Raw genomic sequence first — 17,258 nt, 5'->3', positions numbered from 1 at the left:
ATGGTAAGCAAGAGTAATATAAGAGGGGCCAGTAGCTGTGACTAATGAACAGAGAAAATGTTATTTTAGTGCCAGGAATGTCTGCATTGTTTATTCTGGACCCTATTTTGAAATTGACATCTGTTGAAATTTGTGTGAAATCGGCCAAATTGCCAATTTCTGACCACTTTATTGGGTAGTTAAAATAAGTGAATGGGTGGTTTCTTGTACTCAGTTGACAGACTAGAAGTAAATAAGTTTATTCAGGTATACACAAATACAGTTACATAGATTATCATACATATCAGTGTATGTATAGAGAACATAGGATAACCCAGAAAAGTCAGACAAAGTGACTTATTTCCAGTACCTGGCTTGGGCTTGCCATATATGATTTTTGGTAAATATTTTTTTTCTCGGTTGTTTGTTGGGCTATAACATTGAAACTTGGGCAATGTATGATGGAAAGATGCTTCTTAACGTACAACAAAAATAAAAAAGACGGACGATAAATAAGGGAGTTCACTTCTCAGCCATTAGCCGCCTCTGTGCAGTATATTTTCGCATGGTTTTATGGTTGTATTCTCATTTTTTGGACTCATTTGATAGAATGGAAGATATATTACAGAAATAGACATGATTTTGATTGCTTTCATAACGAAAAGTACCTTGAAATTGAGCTCAAAATGGTGGAAATGTTCGATTTTTGCCGATGTTCAATGAACTGTGTAAGTCAAGTTGGTTAATTTCATTAAGAGTATTCTAACCTAACCACTCTGTAATTCAGCAAACTCAGTAATCCGGCACACTACAGGTCCCAATGATGCCGGATTTGTGATAGAGGACCTGTTCATCAAACCCTAAATAAAAGAATACTAGGTGACGGCAGTCAGCGATGTTACCACATGCTGCTCCTTTTTGGTAAACTTCACGCCTCTATATCTTGGTAAGTACTGATGGTAAAAATTTTTTGCTTACCCTATAATGTTTAGAAAACAAAAAAACTATTTTTTTATAGGAAATTTTTTTTTTTTTTATTTTGACATTTGCCCGACCCTGAGAACAAATCTCTGACAGGGCCTGTCGACCCTGAAAGGGTTAAAGAGTATATTTTTGTGAAGGTAATAAAAAAAAAAAAAAAAATTCTGATCAGTATTTACCGAGATACAGAAGCAAGAATTTGACCCAAAATGAACGGGTGGCGGAAACATCAGAGATTTCCACAAAATCACATTTCTTTATTTTACATTTTTTATACTTTTTTCTTCTCTTTTCTGATTTTTTTCTTTTTCTAGTAACATTTGTGGCCTGTGAGACCAATACTGTATATAATGTATATATATACTATATATACACTCACTGTATTGAACACAATAACCGGACTAAAGTTATTGTTATAATATTGTTTACCACTTTTGTTTACTACAATAAACATGCACAAATCTTGTGTAATACTAATGTTCTATTATATATTTACATATGTACAGTCACTGGACATGTTTTTAGAACTGCTGCAGCTTGTGGAAGTTCTGAAACAAGGTATCATGCACAGAGGAGCCTTACATTCCTCTCACATGTACAGAAAGTCTTTGTGTCTTTGTTGCCGTCGTTTTCTTTGTGCACAGACAACACATCTCTTCTGAGCAAATTTCTTCTTAGTTGCAGGAAGTTGTATTATGAAGTGATCACCTTCCCTCCTCAAACGCTTGGGTATTTTCTGAGGAGTTTAAGGACAGTTTTGTATGGCAGGTTTTGTTACCTGGTACTTCATTATGAGTTGTCTGACAACAGACAAACAAAATTCACCATACAGTGGTCTGTTCCTGGTCTTTATTTGGTATATATTATATGCATTGAGCATTGAAATGTCCATGAGATGGAAGAAAAGTTTCATGTACCAGTTGTAACTTTTACGAACACAATCAACAAAGCGAATCTGCATGTCGCATTTGTCAACCAAGCGCATCTTTTGTGTATAATCAATCACTGGAGTTTACCTGGAGAGAGTTTCGGGGGTCAACGCCTCCGCGGCCCGGTCTGTGACCAGGCCTCCTGGGGGACCAGCGCCTGATCAACCAGGCTGTTGCTGCTGGCTGCACACAAACCAACGTACGAGCCACAGCCCGGCTGATCAGGAACTGACTTTAGGTGCTTGTCCAGTGCCAGCTTGAAGACTGCCAGGGGTCTGTTGGTAATCCCCCTTATGTGTGCTGGGAGGCAGTTGAACAGTCTCGGGCCCCTGACACTTATTGTATGGTCTCTTAACATGCTAGTGACACCCCTGCTTTTCATTGGGGGGATGGTGCATCGTCTGCCAAGTCTTTTGCTTTCGTAGTGAGTGATTTTCGTGTGCAAGTTCGGTACTAGTCCCTCTAGGATTTTCCAGGTGTATATAATCATGTATCTCTCCCTCCTGCGTTCCAGGGAGTACAGGTTTAGAAACCTCAAGTGCTCCCAGTAATTGAGGTGTTTTATCTCCGTTATGCGCGCCGTGAAAGTTCTCTGTACATTTTCTAGGTCGGCAATTTCACCTGCCTTGAAAGGTGCTGTTAGAGAGCAGCAATATTCCAGCCTAGATAGAACAAGTGACCTGAAGAGTGTCATCATGGGCTTGGCCTCCCTAGTTTTGAAGGTTCTCATTATCCATCCTGTCATTTTTCTAGCAGATGCGATTGATACAATGTTATGGTCCTTGAAGGTGACATCCTCCGACATAATCACTCCCAGGTCTTTGACGTTGGTGTTTCGCTCTATTTTGTGGCCAGAATTTGTTTTGTACTCTGATGAAGATTTAATTTCCTCATGTTTACCATATCTGAGTAATTGAAATTTCTCATCGTTGAACTTCATATTGTTTTCTGTAGCCCACTGAAAGATTTGGTTGATGTCCGCCTGGAGCCTTGCAGTGTCTGCAATGGAAGACACTGTCATGCAGATTCGGGTGTCATCTGCAAAGGAAGACACGGTGCTGTGGCTGACATCCTTGTCTATGTCGGATATGAGAATGAGGAACAAGATGGGAGCTAGTACTGTGCCTTGTGGAACAGAGCTTTTCACCGTAGCTGCCTCGGACTTGACTCTGTTGACGACTACTCTCTGTGTTCTGTTAGTGAGGAAATTATAGATCCATCGACCGACTTTTCCTGTTATTCCTTTAGCACGTATTTTGTGCGCTATTATGCCATGGTCACACTTGTCGAAGGCTTTTGCAAAGTCTGTATATATTACATCTGCATTCTTTTTGTTTTCTAGTGCATTTAGGACCTTGTCGTAGTGATCCAATAGTTGAGACAGACAGGAGCGACCTGTTCTAAACCCATGTTGCCCTGGGTTGTGTAACTGATGGGTTTCTAGATAGGTGATGATCTTGCTTCTTAGGACCCTTTCAAAGATTTTTATGATATGGGATGTTAGTGCAATTGGTCTGTAGTTCTTTGCTGTTGCTTTACTGCCCCCTTTGTGGAGTGGGGCTATGTCTGTTGTTTTTAGTAACTGAGGGACGACCCCCGTGTCCATGCTCCCTCTCCATAGGATGGAAAAGGCTCGTGATAGGGGCTTCTTGCAGTTCTTGATGAACACAGAGTTCCATGAGTCTGGCCCTGGGGCAGAGTGCATGGGCATGTCATTTATCGCCTCTTCGAAGTCATTTGGCGTCAGGATAACATCGGATAGGCTTGTGTTAATCAAATTTTGTGGCTCTCTCATAAAAAATTCATTTTGATCTTCGACTCTCAGTCTGGTTAGCGGCTTGCTAAAAACTGAGTCGTATTGGGACTTGAGTAGCTCACTCATTTCCTTGCTGTCATCTGTGTAGGACCCATCTTGTTTAAGTAGGGGCCCAATACTGGACGTTGTTCTCGATTTTGATTTGGCATAGGAGACGAAATACTTTGGGTTTCTTTCGATTTCATTTATGGCTTTTAGTTCTTCCCGCGATTCCTGACTCCTAAAGGATTCTTTTAGCTTAAGTTCAATGCTTGCTATTTCTCTGACCAGTGTCTCCCTACGCATTTCAGATATATTGACCTCTTTTAGCCGCTCTGTTATTCTTTTCCGTCGCCTGTGAAGGGAGCGCCTGTCTCTTTCTATTTTACATCTACTCCTCCTTTTTCTTAGAGGAATAAGCCTTGTGCATACATCGAGTGCCACCGAGTTAATCTGTTCTAGGCATAAGTTGGGGTCTGTGTTGCTTAGTATATCTTCCCAGCTTATATCGGTTAGGACTTGGTTTACTTGGTCCCACTTTATGTTTTTGTTATTGAAGTTGAATTTGGTGAATGCTCCCTCGTGACTAGTCTCATTTTGTCGGTCTGGGGCTCCACACATACATGTCTGAACCTCAATTATGTTGTGATCTGAGTATATTGTTTTTGATATGGTGACATTTCTTATCAGATCATCATTGTTAGTGAAGATGAGGTCTAGTGTATTCTCCAGTCTAGTAGGCTCTATTATTTGCTGGTTTAAATTGAATTTTGTGCAGAGATTTAAAAGCTCGTGTGAGTGTGAATTTTCATCAGAGCTGCCTCCTGGTGTTATTTCTGCAACAATATTATTTGCTATATTCCTCCATTTTAGGTGCCTTAAGTTGAAATCCCCCAGGAGCAAGATGTTGGGTGCAGGAGCTGGAAGATTTTCCAGACAGTGGTCAATTTTTAACAGCTGTTCCTGGAATTGCTGGGATGTTGCATCCGGAGGCTTGTAGACTACCACAATGACTAGGTTTTGGTTCTCGACCTTTACTGCTAAAACTTCCACTACATCATTTGAGGCATTAAGCAGTTCTGTGCAAACAAGTGACTCTGCAATGTACAGGCCAACCCCCCCCCCCTTTTTCCTGTTCACTCTGTCACATCTGTATAGGTTGTAACCTGGGATCCATATTTCGTTGTCCAAGTGATCCTTTATGTGGGTCTCAGTGAAAGCCGCGAACATTGCCTTTGCCTCTGCAAGCAGTCCACGGATGAAAGGTATTTTGTTGTTTGTTGCTGGCTTTAGACCCTGTATATTTGCAAAGAAGAATGTTATCGGACTGGTGGTATTGTTGGTACTGGGGGGGGGATTTTTTTTCCGGCATTAGTATCTGTATCTGTTGGTTTGGAGTGGAGGCCATCGACTGTGGTTCCACTCCAGGAATGACTGGATTTGGTGTACGATTTCTGCCATTTCCTGCCAGTTTTTTTTCCTTCCTGGCACTAAAAAACCTCTCCCTCTTGAGTGGCTGTGGCTACCCAGGTTTTCCCATGGCCTGGATGTTTGGTATCTTTTTGTCCCCTTTAGATGGTATGCCTGGCAATTTAAGTTATAGCACAGTCTTTCCTGTACTGAAGAGGTACACATTTCAGGGTGAAAAAGCTTACAGGAAGGGAGTTTGCATTTTCCTGTTGTCATATGGGCATGGCATTTTCTAGGGTGGTCATAGTTGCATGTCCCATCTGTTTTTCCAGATTTCCCATGCCAGCAGATACCAAGTGCATAGTATGTGCACAGGCTTGGTTTCCGCTTGCCTTGGGTTTCTGTGACTGTATTCCCTGTTGGTGCATGTTTCCCTGTCTTACTTCTATCCTCCCTAGCACCAACAATGGAGCTCCCACCAGTTGTTTTTGGTAATTTATCCTCACTATTGCTATTGGAGTCCTCTTGTTTGCTATTTCCTGCGGTATTTCTAGTTTGCAATATTGGTTTTATCTTATCTTTGACTACACTTGTTTCCCTACTATGGCTCCTGTCCCCTATGAGGTCATTTATATGTATTCCTTCCTGTGTATAATTCCCGACTACCTGGACAAAATCTCCAGCTTCACCATTACTGTCTCCCAGGACAGTATCTCCAGCTTCACCATTTCTGTCTCCCAGGACAGCACCTCCAGCTTCACCATTACTGTCTCCCAGAACAGCACCTCCAGCTTCACCATTACTGTCTCCCAGGACAGCACTATCAGCCCCACATTTACTGACTACCAGGACATCATCTCCAGCCTTACAGTTTCTGACTACATGGCCAGTATCAAGGGCAGTACCATTTAGCCCAGACTTTTTATGTTCCCATCTGTTGTAGAAAGCTTCCAGGTTTTCTATGAAAGCAGCTTTGATGTTTTCCTCTTTTAATACCCTTGTGATTTTAGTCCACAGATTTTCCTCATTTGGGCATACCCAAAAACACTTCTCTGTTTTAATACTGCTTGTAGCTAGTTCTTGAATATCTGCACAAGGAGAGTGACACCAATTTCCACAAAAATGACAATTTATCCATGTGGAAGCACGTTTGTTTGACTGACCACAGACTACACACAGCTTCATAATGATTTGAATGGTTGATTTACTTCAATTCTACTAGCAACCTCTTGAATATTCTATTAATAACCTTAAATGAAGCTCTAGCTATTTGTATTTCTGTTTCTAACTGTTTTTGTATATTGGACAGCTTACCGTCATGTTCCTGATTTTTAATGTTTGTGTTTATAAGGGCGCCTACAACCCCATCCGTTTACAGTCTGCCGTATTGTCCAACAAAACCGTTTGAAACCAGTCCCAGGTTCGGACCAGTCAAGGGTTCGGACCAGTCAAGGGTTCGGACCAGTCGATCTGATCTGATCAGTGGGTCACTTATTTAAAACATACTGGTCAGTGATTTGAGCTAACACATGAAGGATCTACTGGAAACTATCTACCCGAGTAATATGTGATTTGACTGATACAAAAGTATAACTTGCGTGTTGAAGAAATCGGTGACTGCTGGCACTCCTACAATGACGAACGGTCGACCTCAACCCTTGTTTATCAATCGCTGTATCTAGCTTTTCTATTTTTTTTTTCCGTCTCCACCACAATAAATGCTATATTATCATTATAGTTGACTGGTGCAAATTTTGGAGGAAGGACGCTTTTTCTGTAGTAATAATTGCTTCTCGTTGTGTATATTGCGACCGCTGGTAACTACAGGTTATATGAAATTCACAGTAACGTCTGGTATTTCAAGAAAAAGAAACTAATGAAAGTCACTCCACTCCACTAAGTACCATTATAATACTGGTTAGTTGCTACTACAACACTGTATTCTGCTATTCACTGGTATCACTAGATTATATGCGAGTACACTAGCAGGCCAGGAAGATTATTAAAACAGCTGACCTGTGGTAAGTTTCTGGCGACTTCTGGCACCTGCCTCTATAGGCTTATCACTTCATTTACAAATTCACCTGTTTTCAAATGACACTTTAGCCTTTATCATCAATATACTAGGGAGCCACTGTAGTATACACTATACACTATGTATACTCAATGTTATCAGGGAGACTTTCTTTCCTCTGACACGAAAAGTTCAATTATTATTATTTTTTTCACACGGGACACAGGCCTATGATTCCCCTCTGGCAGTAAACTCTGCTAGGTAGTGCACACTAATTCTCCTTTTTTGACTCAGTATATAATGTTTTCTGCCCAAGATTGGTTCCAGGCGCTAGAGGGATGTATCGTGTAGGATTGATGACACAAATTAAAGTTCTAGCACGTAAGAGCAACCGTGAAAACACGAGATAACCCGGAGCACAACGAGGCACGCTGACACGCTGACGCCACTGTCTTGCATTTCATTAGGGTGAATGGTTGCCAACAATGTGACATCTCGTTTGTCATGCCACCGTAATGCCATGATGTCATTGGCAGTAAACACCCGCACCTCACCACTTTGAGTGCCTGTGTTGAACCTGGGCATATGTTTATGATTACAATGCACTGTGCCACACATAGTTGTCATGTTCACTCGCAAGAAATCACTGAGTAAAGGGCTTGTGTACCAGTTATCAGTATATAATGTATGCCCCGTACCAAGATAAGGTGCCATCATGTTTCTCACTACGTCACCTGAGACACCCAATAACATCCTGGTATCTTTCAATGTTTTACTTTCTGTGTATACAATAATATCCACTGCCAGGCCACTGTCACAGTCACAGAGTACAAACAGTTTTAAACCAAAGCATTTCCTCTTGCTCAGTATATACTGCTTGAATGACAGCCTACCATTGAACAAAACCAAAGACTTGTCAATTACAAGATTCTTGATAAAAGTACATGTTGAACTTTTGTTTCAGATACATAAAAACATTTCTAATCTTGTATAACATGTCACTTCTGTCATGCCTGTTTTGTCAGAGAAATGCAACATACGTAACAGTAAGATAAACCTGTTCACTTGGATGATTTCACTGAAGGCCGGGGTACAAATTAGCTGATCTGTGGACCAGTATGATTTTATATTATGCTTATATACATGAGGCATAAGCATTATTGTTGCAAAAAGCAAATACATTACTGCAACAGTTGTCTTTCCACAGGTGTAGTCTTGACAGTGGTGATATGATCATATTTGCCATGGCATACTCAAAATACTTGTTACTTTCCCTGACAATAGTTTCCATCAAGGGCTGGTCAAAGAACAGTTCAAAGAATTCCAGTTCATTTGCAGTGTTTCCAAGGGGACAAGTTGGTAGAATTCCACTTTGAGAGTCATCAAACTGGTGGGGCTTGGGAACAAAATTGAGATTTTGCTGCCAATCCCAGATATGGTTTGCTGGTGGATACTGGACATCATAAGCTGGTTGTGGTGCTAGTTATAGTTGTGGTGGGGTGGTGGCTGACACTCCGCTTTGTCCTTGAGCTGAGGAGTCAGCGGCGTGGGCACTACCATCACCACTACCACCAATACTACCACCACCTACTGATGCCTGTAGTCTATCCATGCCAAGTGTAGCCACATCATCCTCACTTTCACTGTCTATTCCTGGTGTAGGGCCAGGGGATGTACTCTGGGATGTACTCTGGGATGTAATCCATCCCCTGGACACTGCATAGAGAACACTACCCAAGCGCATGCGGCGGTGTATATACCGACGCTTCACTGGTGAATATGATTCCTCACTATCACTACTCGAATGATCGTCAAGAGCAATAAAATCACAATCCATGTCGATATCATCATCATTACTGAAGTCAGAGGCCTGGCCACATGAAAATATTAGTTTTCTCTTGTGACGAGGTACAACTGAATGTGATTGAGACGTGCCCACACCAGAGGTAGAAGGTTGAGGATCGTCAGGATTTTCTGCACTATTTTCGATATCCTGGTATTTCTTTCGGTCACTAATTGATCAAAGCCATAGAATTTGTCTTCATTTCCACTTCCATCAGAGTCAGAACTATCAGATAGGAAGAGGAGAGTCCCAATTCGCCTTGGAGTGAGAGCTGTCTTGTGACGAAGCATGGTGAACAAAGGTAACTGAGGCGACGTTCCCACAATGCTATGTGGGCACCTAGAATTTTTGTTTATGGCACACACACACCATGCAGACCCGTTCTCTCAGTTGTAGGCCTACCAGCCTTCGCATGGTAAATTTGACGCCACCAAAATTTTGGGGCAGATTTACGATTTGGACCCTAAACATATAGCCATAGATCCATGGCACGGACCCTCAAAGGGTTAAGACCATCAATAGAGAAAAGTACTAATGATGCTGTTATACATATGCTTGAACTAATATACTCTTACTCGAGAAAAATTAATTTCCCCTGGGACTATTCATAGACTTATGAAAAGCTTTTAACCCTTTGACTGTTTCGGTCGTATATATATGTCTTACGAGCCACCATGTTTGACGTATATATACTCAAATTCTAGCGGCTTCAAATCAAGCAGGAGAAAGCTGGTAGGCCCACATGTGAGAGAATTGGTCTGTGTGGTCAGTGTGCACCATATAAAAAAATCCTGCAGCACACACTGCATAATGAGAAAAAAAAATCTCTGACCTTTTTTTTTTAATTAAAATGCCGAATTAGTGGTCTATTTTTATATAGAATTTATGGTTGTATTCTCATTTTCTTGGTCTCATTTGATAGAATGGGAAACATATTATAGAAAAAGAGGTGATTTTGATTGGTTTTACTATGAAAAGAACCTTGAAATGGAGCTCAAAGAAGGGGAAATGTTTTATTTTTGCCGATATTCAAAAGTAAACAAATGATGTCATTTTCAAATAAATGTCCAAGTAGCCATTCTAATATGCAGTCATGAATGGCATGACTTTATTTATACAATTATTACAATATTGCAGTAGTCTGCATAACAGTAAATCTTCTATTTTTTGTTTACCTGGAGTTTACCTGGAGAGAGTTCCGGGGGTCAACGCCCCCGCGGCCCGGTCTGTGACCAGGCCTCCTGGTGGATCAGAGCCTGATCAACCAGGCTGTTGCTGCTGGCTGCACGCAAACCAACATACGAGCCACAGCCCGGCTGATCCGGAACTGACTTTAGGTGCTTGAAGACTGCCAGGGGTCTGTTGGTAATCCCCCTTATGTGTGCTGGGAGGCAGTTGAGCAGTCTCGGGCCCCTGACACTTATTGTATGGTCTCTTAACGTGCTAGTGACACCCCTGCTTTTCATTGGGGGGATGGTGCATCGTCTGCCAAGTCTTTTGCTTTCGTAGTGAGTGATTTTCGTGTGCAAGTTCGGTACTAGTCCCTCTAGGATTTTCCAGGTGTATATAATCATGTATCTCTCCCTCCTGCATTCCAGGGAATACAGGTTTAGGAACCTTAAGCGCTCCCAATAATTGAGGTGTTTTATCTCCGTTATGCGCGCCGTGAAAGTTCTCTGTACATTTTCTAGGTCGGCAATTTCACCTGCCTTGAAAGGTGCTGTTAGTGTGCAGCAATATTCCAGCCTAGATAGAACAAGTGACCTGATAAAAATTCAAAATAAAAAGCAAGAGTAATATCAGAGGGGCCTGGAGACAAGACTGATGAACAAAGAAAATGTTATTTTAGAGCCAGGAATGTCTGCATTGTTAATTCTGGACCCTATTTTGAAATTGTCATATCTTTTAATTTTCTTGACATTGGCCAAATTGCAAATTTCTGATCACGTTATTGGGTAGTTGAAATCAGTAAATGGGCAGTTTCCTGTACTCAATCGATAGAAAAAATGAAGTTCTAAAGAAATAGCTATGAGTTTGGTCAACTGGAACAATGGAATTAGCCGAAAATAGGGCTCAAAGTGAGCGAAATCACCGACTCATAAATATCGCCGAGGTTGCTAACTTCGCGAGACCATAATCCCATTAGTTTTCCATCAAATTTCATTCTTTTGGTGTCATTACAATCGGGAAAAGATTTTCTAACATTTCATAAGAGAAAATAATTTTCTTTTTGGAAATTTTGCGACACCAGGAGACACCTCAGGGTTTGGGGTTGCGACAGTCAAGGGGTGAATACAGTTGACCATGACCTTTTGCACCAAAAACTTGAACATTAGGGAGCCAGAGGATACACTTGATTACCTAAAATCATATCTTAACAACAGAACCCAGTATGTATACACAAATGGAGCCTGTTCCACTACACAACCTGTTCTTGTTGGGGTCCCACAGGGGAGCATTCTTGGCCCACTTCTCTTTCTCATTTACGTCAACGACCTACTAAATGCATTTAATCTCCTTAAACCCATTCTATTTGCAGATGACACAACTTATGTCTTTTCTCACAAAAAACCCAACTATAATAACAGACACAGTAAATGCTGAACTGCTAAAAATATTTATTTGGATGATTACCAACAAACTTACTCTCAATATAGAAAAAACATACTTCATGCTTTACGGAAACAGAGCTTCAAATCACAGTTAAACATATTGATAAATGGTTCACCTATCTCAAGACTGGCAAAGGGCAAATTTCTAGGTCTCCCCCTTGACTGCAGTCTCAAATTTCAGACACACATACAGCAAATTTCCAAGAAAGTCTTCAAAATAGTAGGCATCCTTTTGAAGATATGGTTCTATGCACCCCAATCAGCTCTTCTAGCTTTGTACCACTCTCTCATTTACTCTTGCCTCACCTATGGTATTTGTTCATGGGGCTCAACCACAGCAAATCACCTTAAGCCTTTAATAACTCAGCAAAAAGCTGCAGTGTCATTGATTACTAACTCCTGCATTAGACAACACACTCCACCTCTTTTCAAGAGTCTTAACTTGCTAAATATACAAAACATCCACACTTATTATTGTGCCTACTACATACACAGAACACTATACTCTAACATAAACCCTCCTCTCAAACTCCTCCTTGATAACTATAACAGAACACACAACCATAAAATGAGACAGATCACTCTTCGATATCGCCTGTGTTCATCTCTTCCTATGCAAAAATGCTATGCATGTAAAAGGCCCAAAGATCTGGAATTCATTGCAACCTATACAGATGTGACAGAGTGAACAGGCAAAAGGGGGGGGGGGGAGTTGGCCTGTACATTGCAGAGTCACTTGTTTGCACAGAACTGCTTAATGCCTCAAATGATGTAGTGGAAGTTTTAGCAGTAAAGGTCGAGAACCAAAACCTAGTCATTGTGGTAGTCTACAAGCCTCCAGATGCAACATCCCAGCAATTCCAGGAACAGCTGTTAAAAATTGACCACTGTCTGGAAAATCTTCCAGCTCCTGCACCCAACATCTTGCTCCTGGGGGATTTCAACTTAAGGCACCTAAAATGGAGGAATATAGCAAATAATATTGTTGCAGTAATAACACCAGGAGGCAGCTCTGATGAAAACTCACACTCACATGAGCTTTTAAATCTCTGCACAAAATTCAATTTAAACCAGCAAATAATAGAGCCTACTAGACTGGAGAATACACTAGACCTCATCTTCACTAACAATGATGATCTGATAAGAAATGTCACCATATCAAAAACAATATACTCAGATCACAACATAATTGAGGTTCAGACATGTATGCGTGGAGCCCCAGACCGACATAATGAGACTAGTCACGAGGGAGCATTCACCAAATTCAACTTCAATAACAAAAACATAAAGTGGGACCAAGTAAACCAAGTCCTAACCGATATAAGCTGGGAAGATATACTAAGCAACACAGACCCCAACTTATGCCTAGAACAGATTAACTCGGTGGCACTCGATGTATACACAAGGCTTATTCCTCTAAGAAAAAGGAGGAGTAGATGTAAAATAGAAAGAGACAGGCGCTCCCTTTACAGGCGACGGAAAAGAATAACAGAGCAGCTAAAAGAGGTCAATATATCTGAAATGCGTAGGGAGACACTGGTCAGAGAAATAGCAAGCATCGAACTTAAGCTAAAAGAATCCTTTAGGAGTCAGGAATCGCGGGAAGAACTAAAAGCCATAAATGAAATCGAAAGAAACCCAAAGTATTTCTTCTCCTATGCCAAATCAAAATCGAGAACAACGTCCAGTATTGGGCCCCTACTTAAACAAGATGGGTCCTACACAGATGACAGCAAGGAAATGAGTGAGCTACTCAAGTCCCAATATGACTCAGTTTTTAGCAAGCCGCTAACCAGACTGAGAGTCAAAGATCAAAATGAATTTTTTATGAGAGAGCCACAAAATTTGATTAACACAAGCCTATCCGATGTTATCCTGACGCCAAATGACTTCGAACAGGCGATAAATGACATGCCCATGCACTCTGCCCCAGGGCCAGACTCATGGAACTCTGTGTTCATCAAGAACTGCAAGAAGCCCCTATCACGAGCCTTTTCCATCCTGTGGAGAGGAAGCATGGACACGGGGGTCGTCCCACAGTTACTAAAAACAACAGACATAGCCCCACTCCACAAAGGGGGCAGTAAAGCAACAGCAAAGAACTACAGACGAATAGCACTAACATCCCATATCATAAAAATCTTTGAAAGGGTCCTAAGAAGCAAGATCACCACCCATCTAGAAACCCATCAGTTACACAACCCAGGGCAACATGGGTTTAGAACAGGTCGCTCCTGTCTGTCTCAACTATTGGATCACTACGACAAAGTCCTAAATGCACTAGAAGACAAAAAGAATGCAGATGTAATATATACAGACTTTGCAAAAGCCTTCGACAAGTGTGACCATGGCATAATAGCGCACAAAATGCATGCTAAAGGAATAACAGGAAAAGTCGGTCGATGGATCTATAATTTCCTCACTAACAGAACACAGAGAGTAGTCATCAACAGAGTAAAGTCCGAGGCAGCTACGGTGAAAAGCTCTGTTCCACAAGGCACAGTACTCGCTCCCATCTTGTTCCTCATCCTCATATCCGACATAGACAAGGATGTCAGCCACAGCACCGTGTCTTCCTTTGCAGATGACACCCGAATCTACATGACAGTGTCTTCCATTGCAGACACTGCAAGGCTCCAGGCGGACATCAACCAAATCTTTCAGTGGGCTGCAGAAAACAATATGAAGTTCAACGATGAGAAATTTCAATTACTCAGATATGGTAAACATGAGGAAATTAAATCTTCATCAGAGTACAAAACAAATTCTGGCCACAAAATAGAGCGAAACACCAACGTCAAAGACCTGGGAGTGATCATGTCGGAGGATCTCACCTTCAAGGACCATAACATTGTATCAATCGCATCTGCTAGAAAAATGACAGGATGGATAATGAGAACCTTCAAAACTAGGGAGGCCAAGCCCATGATGACACTCTTCAGGTCACTTGTTCTATCTAGGCTGGAATATTGCTGCACACTAACAGCACCTTTCAAGGCAGGTGAAATTGCCGACCTAGAAAATGTACAGAGAACTTTCACGGCGCGCATAACGGAGATAAAACACCTCAATTACTGGGAGCACTTGAGGTTCCTAAACCTGTATTCCCTGGAACGCAGGTGGGAGAGATACATGATTATATACACCTGGAAAATCCTAGAGGGACTAGTACCAATCTTGCACACGAAAATCACTCACTATGAAAGCAAAAGACTTGGCAGACAATGCACCATCCCCCCAATGAAAAGCAGGGGTGTCACTAGCACGTTAAGAGACCATACAATAAGTGTCAGGGGCCCGAGACTGTTCAACTGCCTCCCAGCACACATAAGGGGGATTACCAACAGACCCCTGGCAGTCTTCAAGCTGGCACTGGACAAGCACCTAAAGTCAGTTCCTGATCAGCCCGGCTGTGGCTCGTACGTTGGTTTTCGTGCAGCCAGCAGCAACAGCCTGGTTGATCAGGCTCTGATCCACCAGGAGGCCTGGTCACAGACCGGGCCGCGGGGGCGTTGACCCCCGGAACTCTCTCCAGGTAAACTCCAGGTAAAGACCCCTGTCTGCAAATCAGTTTAAGGGCCTAATAAGAAATCACCTCATCACCCAAAATTAACCAGACAAACCATACCTAACCACTACCAATTTCTCAAAAGCTACTCATATTGTACTGATGAATGCTCAACTACTTACTACTTTGAAATTAGGATGTCTGTTCTTTTCACTGTTTTAAATAGTAGTAGATTGTAATACAGTACATTATAATGTAAATTGTTCCAGTGTAATACCAAATTTCATTGTTTGAAACAGAACTAAACTGTAATACATCATATTGCAAATTGTTTTAAATTGTTACACTGTAATACTGTAATCTTTATTAATTAATTCAATAGTGCAAAAAGTCTCTACTAGACTTATCAAAACCATGTAGCATCACCTGATATAATATTCGATTCTCCTGTACTCACTCTAACTCATCTAATGACCATATGAACTATGTATGCTCAGCATACAGAGGGGCTGTTGGCATGTACACCCAAATATTATATTCCTCTGTACAACCATGTAATTTGTCAAAATAAAAAATCTTCTTCTTAATCTAATTGTTTCAGAAGGGACCATGTGATAGGTGGGTGCTGGGTGCAGGCTTGTTATGAATGGGACAATGGTAACCTGTATATTCTTTATATATCTACCTGAATATATATATCTGTTTTTGTAATAGTGGTTTAAATAACCTGTTGAGAGGGCTGGAGAAAGGATTTCAGAGACACTGAGGATGATCAATCATCTATCAATCAATCAAGTTTATTCTCTGTAAGGATTACAATGCGAGGTTTACAGATTTTGGTTATTGTGTGATTTACATGTAATAAAATACTAATTACAGAGGGGGCCACTAGAACACCTAGCATGGCTAGGCATTTCGGGCAAACTTAGATTAATTCTTAACCCTAAATTATTACAAATACTAAGTACTAAATACTAAGTGACTAAATACTAGTTTGTGAGTTTAGCAATGTGAATGCTTTTGTTTTGGCACAATACATAGTTTCTATATTGGAGTATCACAGGCAAACTTATAACTAGTTAGGAATCATTATTTTAAGAATAAGATTCACATTTCTGTGCTTGTAGTCAAATGGGTGAGTGAGTGAAAGTGTGAACCACAGGTGGTTTTTATGTAGTTAGTTGATGGGGTGTATCAGCTGATAAGGTCTTCATGTAAAAAGCTGCCCCACACTAGAACATGTAGTGAGAACCATACCATCAAAGTTAAAAGGGACAACAACATAACTGTACATATATATAAAATATGAAATAACTTCAAAACACTTGAAATTTTAGAAAAATTCCAGACATAATGGAGAGTCATGCTCACAGAAAATGTAAAAAAACCGGGTGGCTAGCGGTAACCACATTAGAAAGTCAGGTGGGGGGAGCCGTATAATGAGTTGTGGTCATAATTTGAAATATCTGTATTAATGCGACGCTGTAAGGAGAAATGCCATAAAGTGGAGCTCTACTGTATGTGTATTGTAAGCATGTTAACTGATTCAAAGTTCATATAGGGAATTGGCTATGCTCAAAAAAGTATGAAACAACAAAAGGCACAGATAAAATACCCTGTAATCAAACAATGAAACAAAAAATATATTTATAACGTGAGTAACAAATGTACAGTATTTGCAACATAAAAAATCTTCATAATTTTCTAAGTAAAGGAATTTTATAGGTGGCACTACAGTGTAAACGCAACAAAGGCAAGATTACCCAACTGACTTGAAGTACAAGTCACTCTTGTTCCTCCAGTCTATATCTATGCATACTTGACTGAAACTTGAATAGCATAAACAACAAATACTCACCTTACGGAGCAGGAAGAACTGTCCTGAGTAAGGAGTGAGAATGGTAATTTGGTTTGATGAATAACCTTGCAAAATAAGGTGTCTACACAATCCTGTGACAAACTCTGCTTCATATTGGTTTTCATGGCTGTTGTTGTCATCAGAGTCCTATAAAAAAATGCAAAATTACACTGCATTGGTAATACATAATTTTAATACACATTTTAAGGAAAAGAGAATACATAAGCACATGAGATACAATACAGAGCATGAAGATAGCAGTGTTAAAATATGTATTAGTGGATTAAAGAATGACCGGTAGAATTCTGGCTGAGCATATTTGAAGAGTG

The 17,258-nt window shown here is 40.8% G+C and overlaps 1 protein-coding gene across 5 annotated transcripts in view; it reads right to left on the bottom strand.

Annotated features, from left to right (window-relative positions):
* LOC128687835 (NFX1-type zinc finger-containing protein 1) overlaps positions 1–17,258 on the bottom strand; it is a 772,006-nt gene that overhangs the window by 389,538 nt on the left and 365,210 nt on the right. For all 5 annotated transcript variants that reach the window (XM_070079951.1, XM_070080150.1, XM_070079996.1 and 2 more), the window contains one exon: positions 16,930–17,076. In XM_070079951.1, coding sequence (XP_069936052.1) covers positions 16,930–17,076 — 147 coding nt within the window. The remainder of the gene's footprint in view (positions 1–16,929; positions 17,077–17,258) is intronic.

The sequence above is a fragment of the Cherax quadricarinatus genome, chromosome 1 (genome assembly GCF_038502225.1).
Source record: "Cherax quadricarinatus isolate ZL_2023a chromosome 1, ASM3850222v1, whole genome shotgun sequence".
Classification (NCBI taxonomy): Eukaryota; Metazoa; Arthropoda; class Malacostraca; order Decapoda; family Parastacidae; genus Cherax; species Cherax quadricarinatus.
Note: the sequence above shows the minus strand (reverse complement) of the source record. Positions and strands in the feature narration are given on the sequence as shown.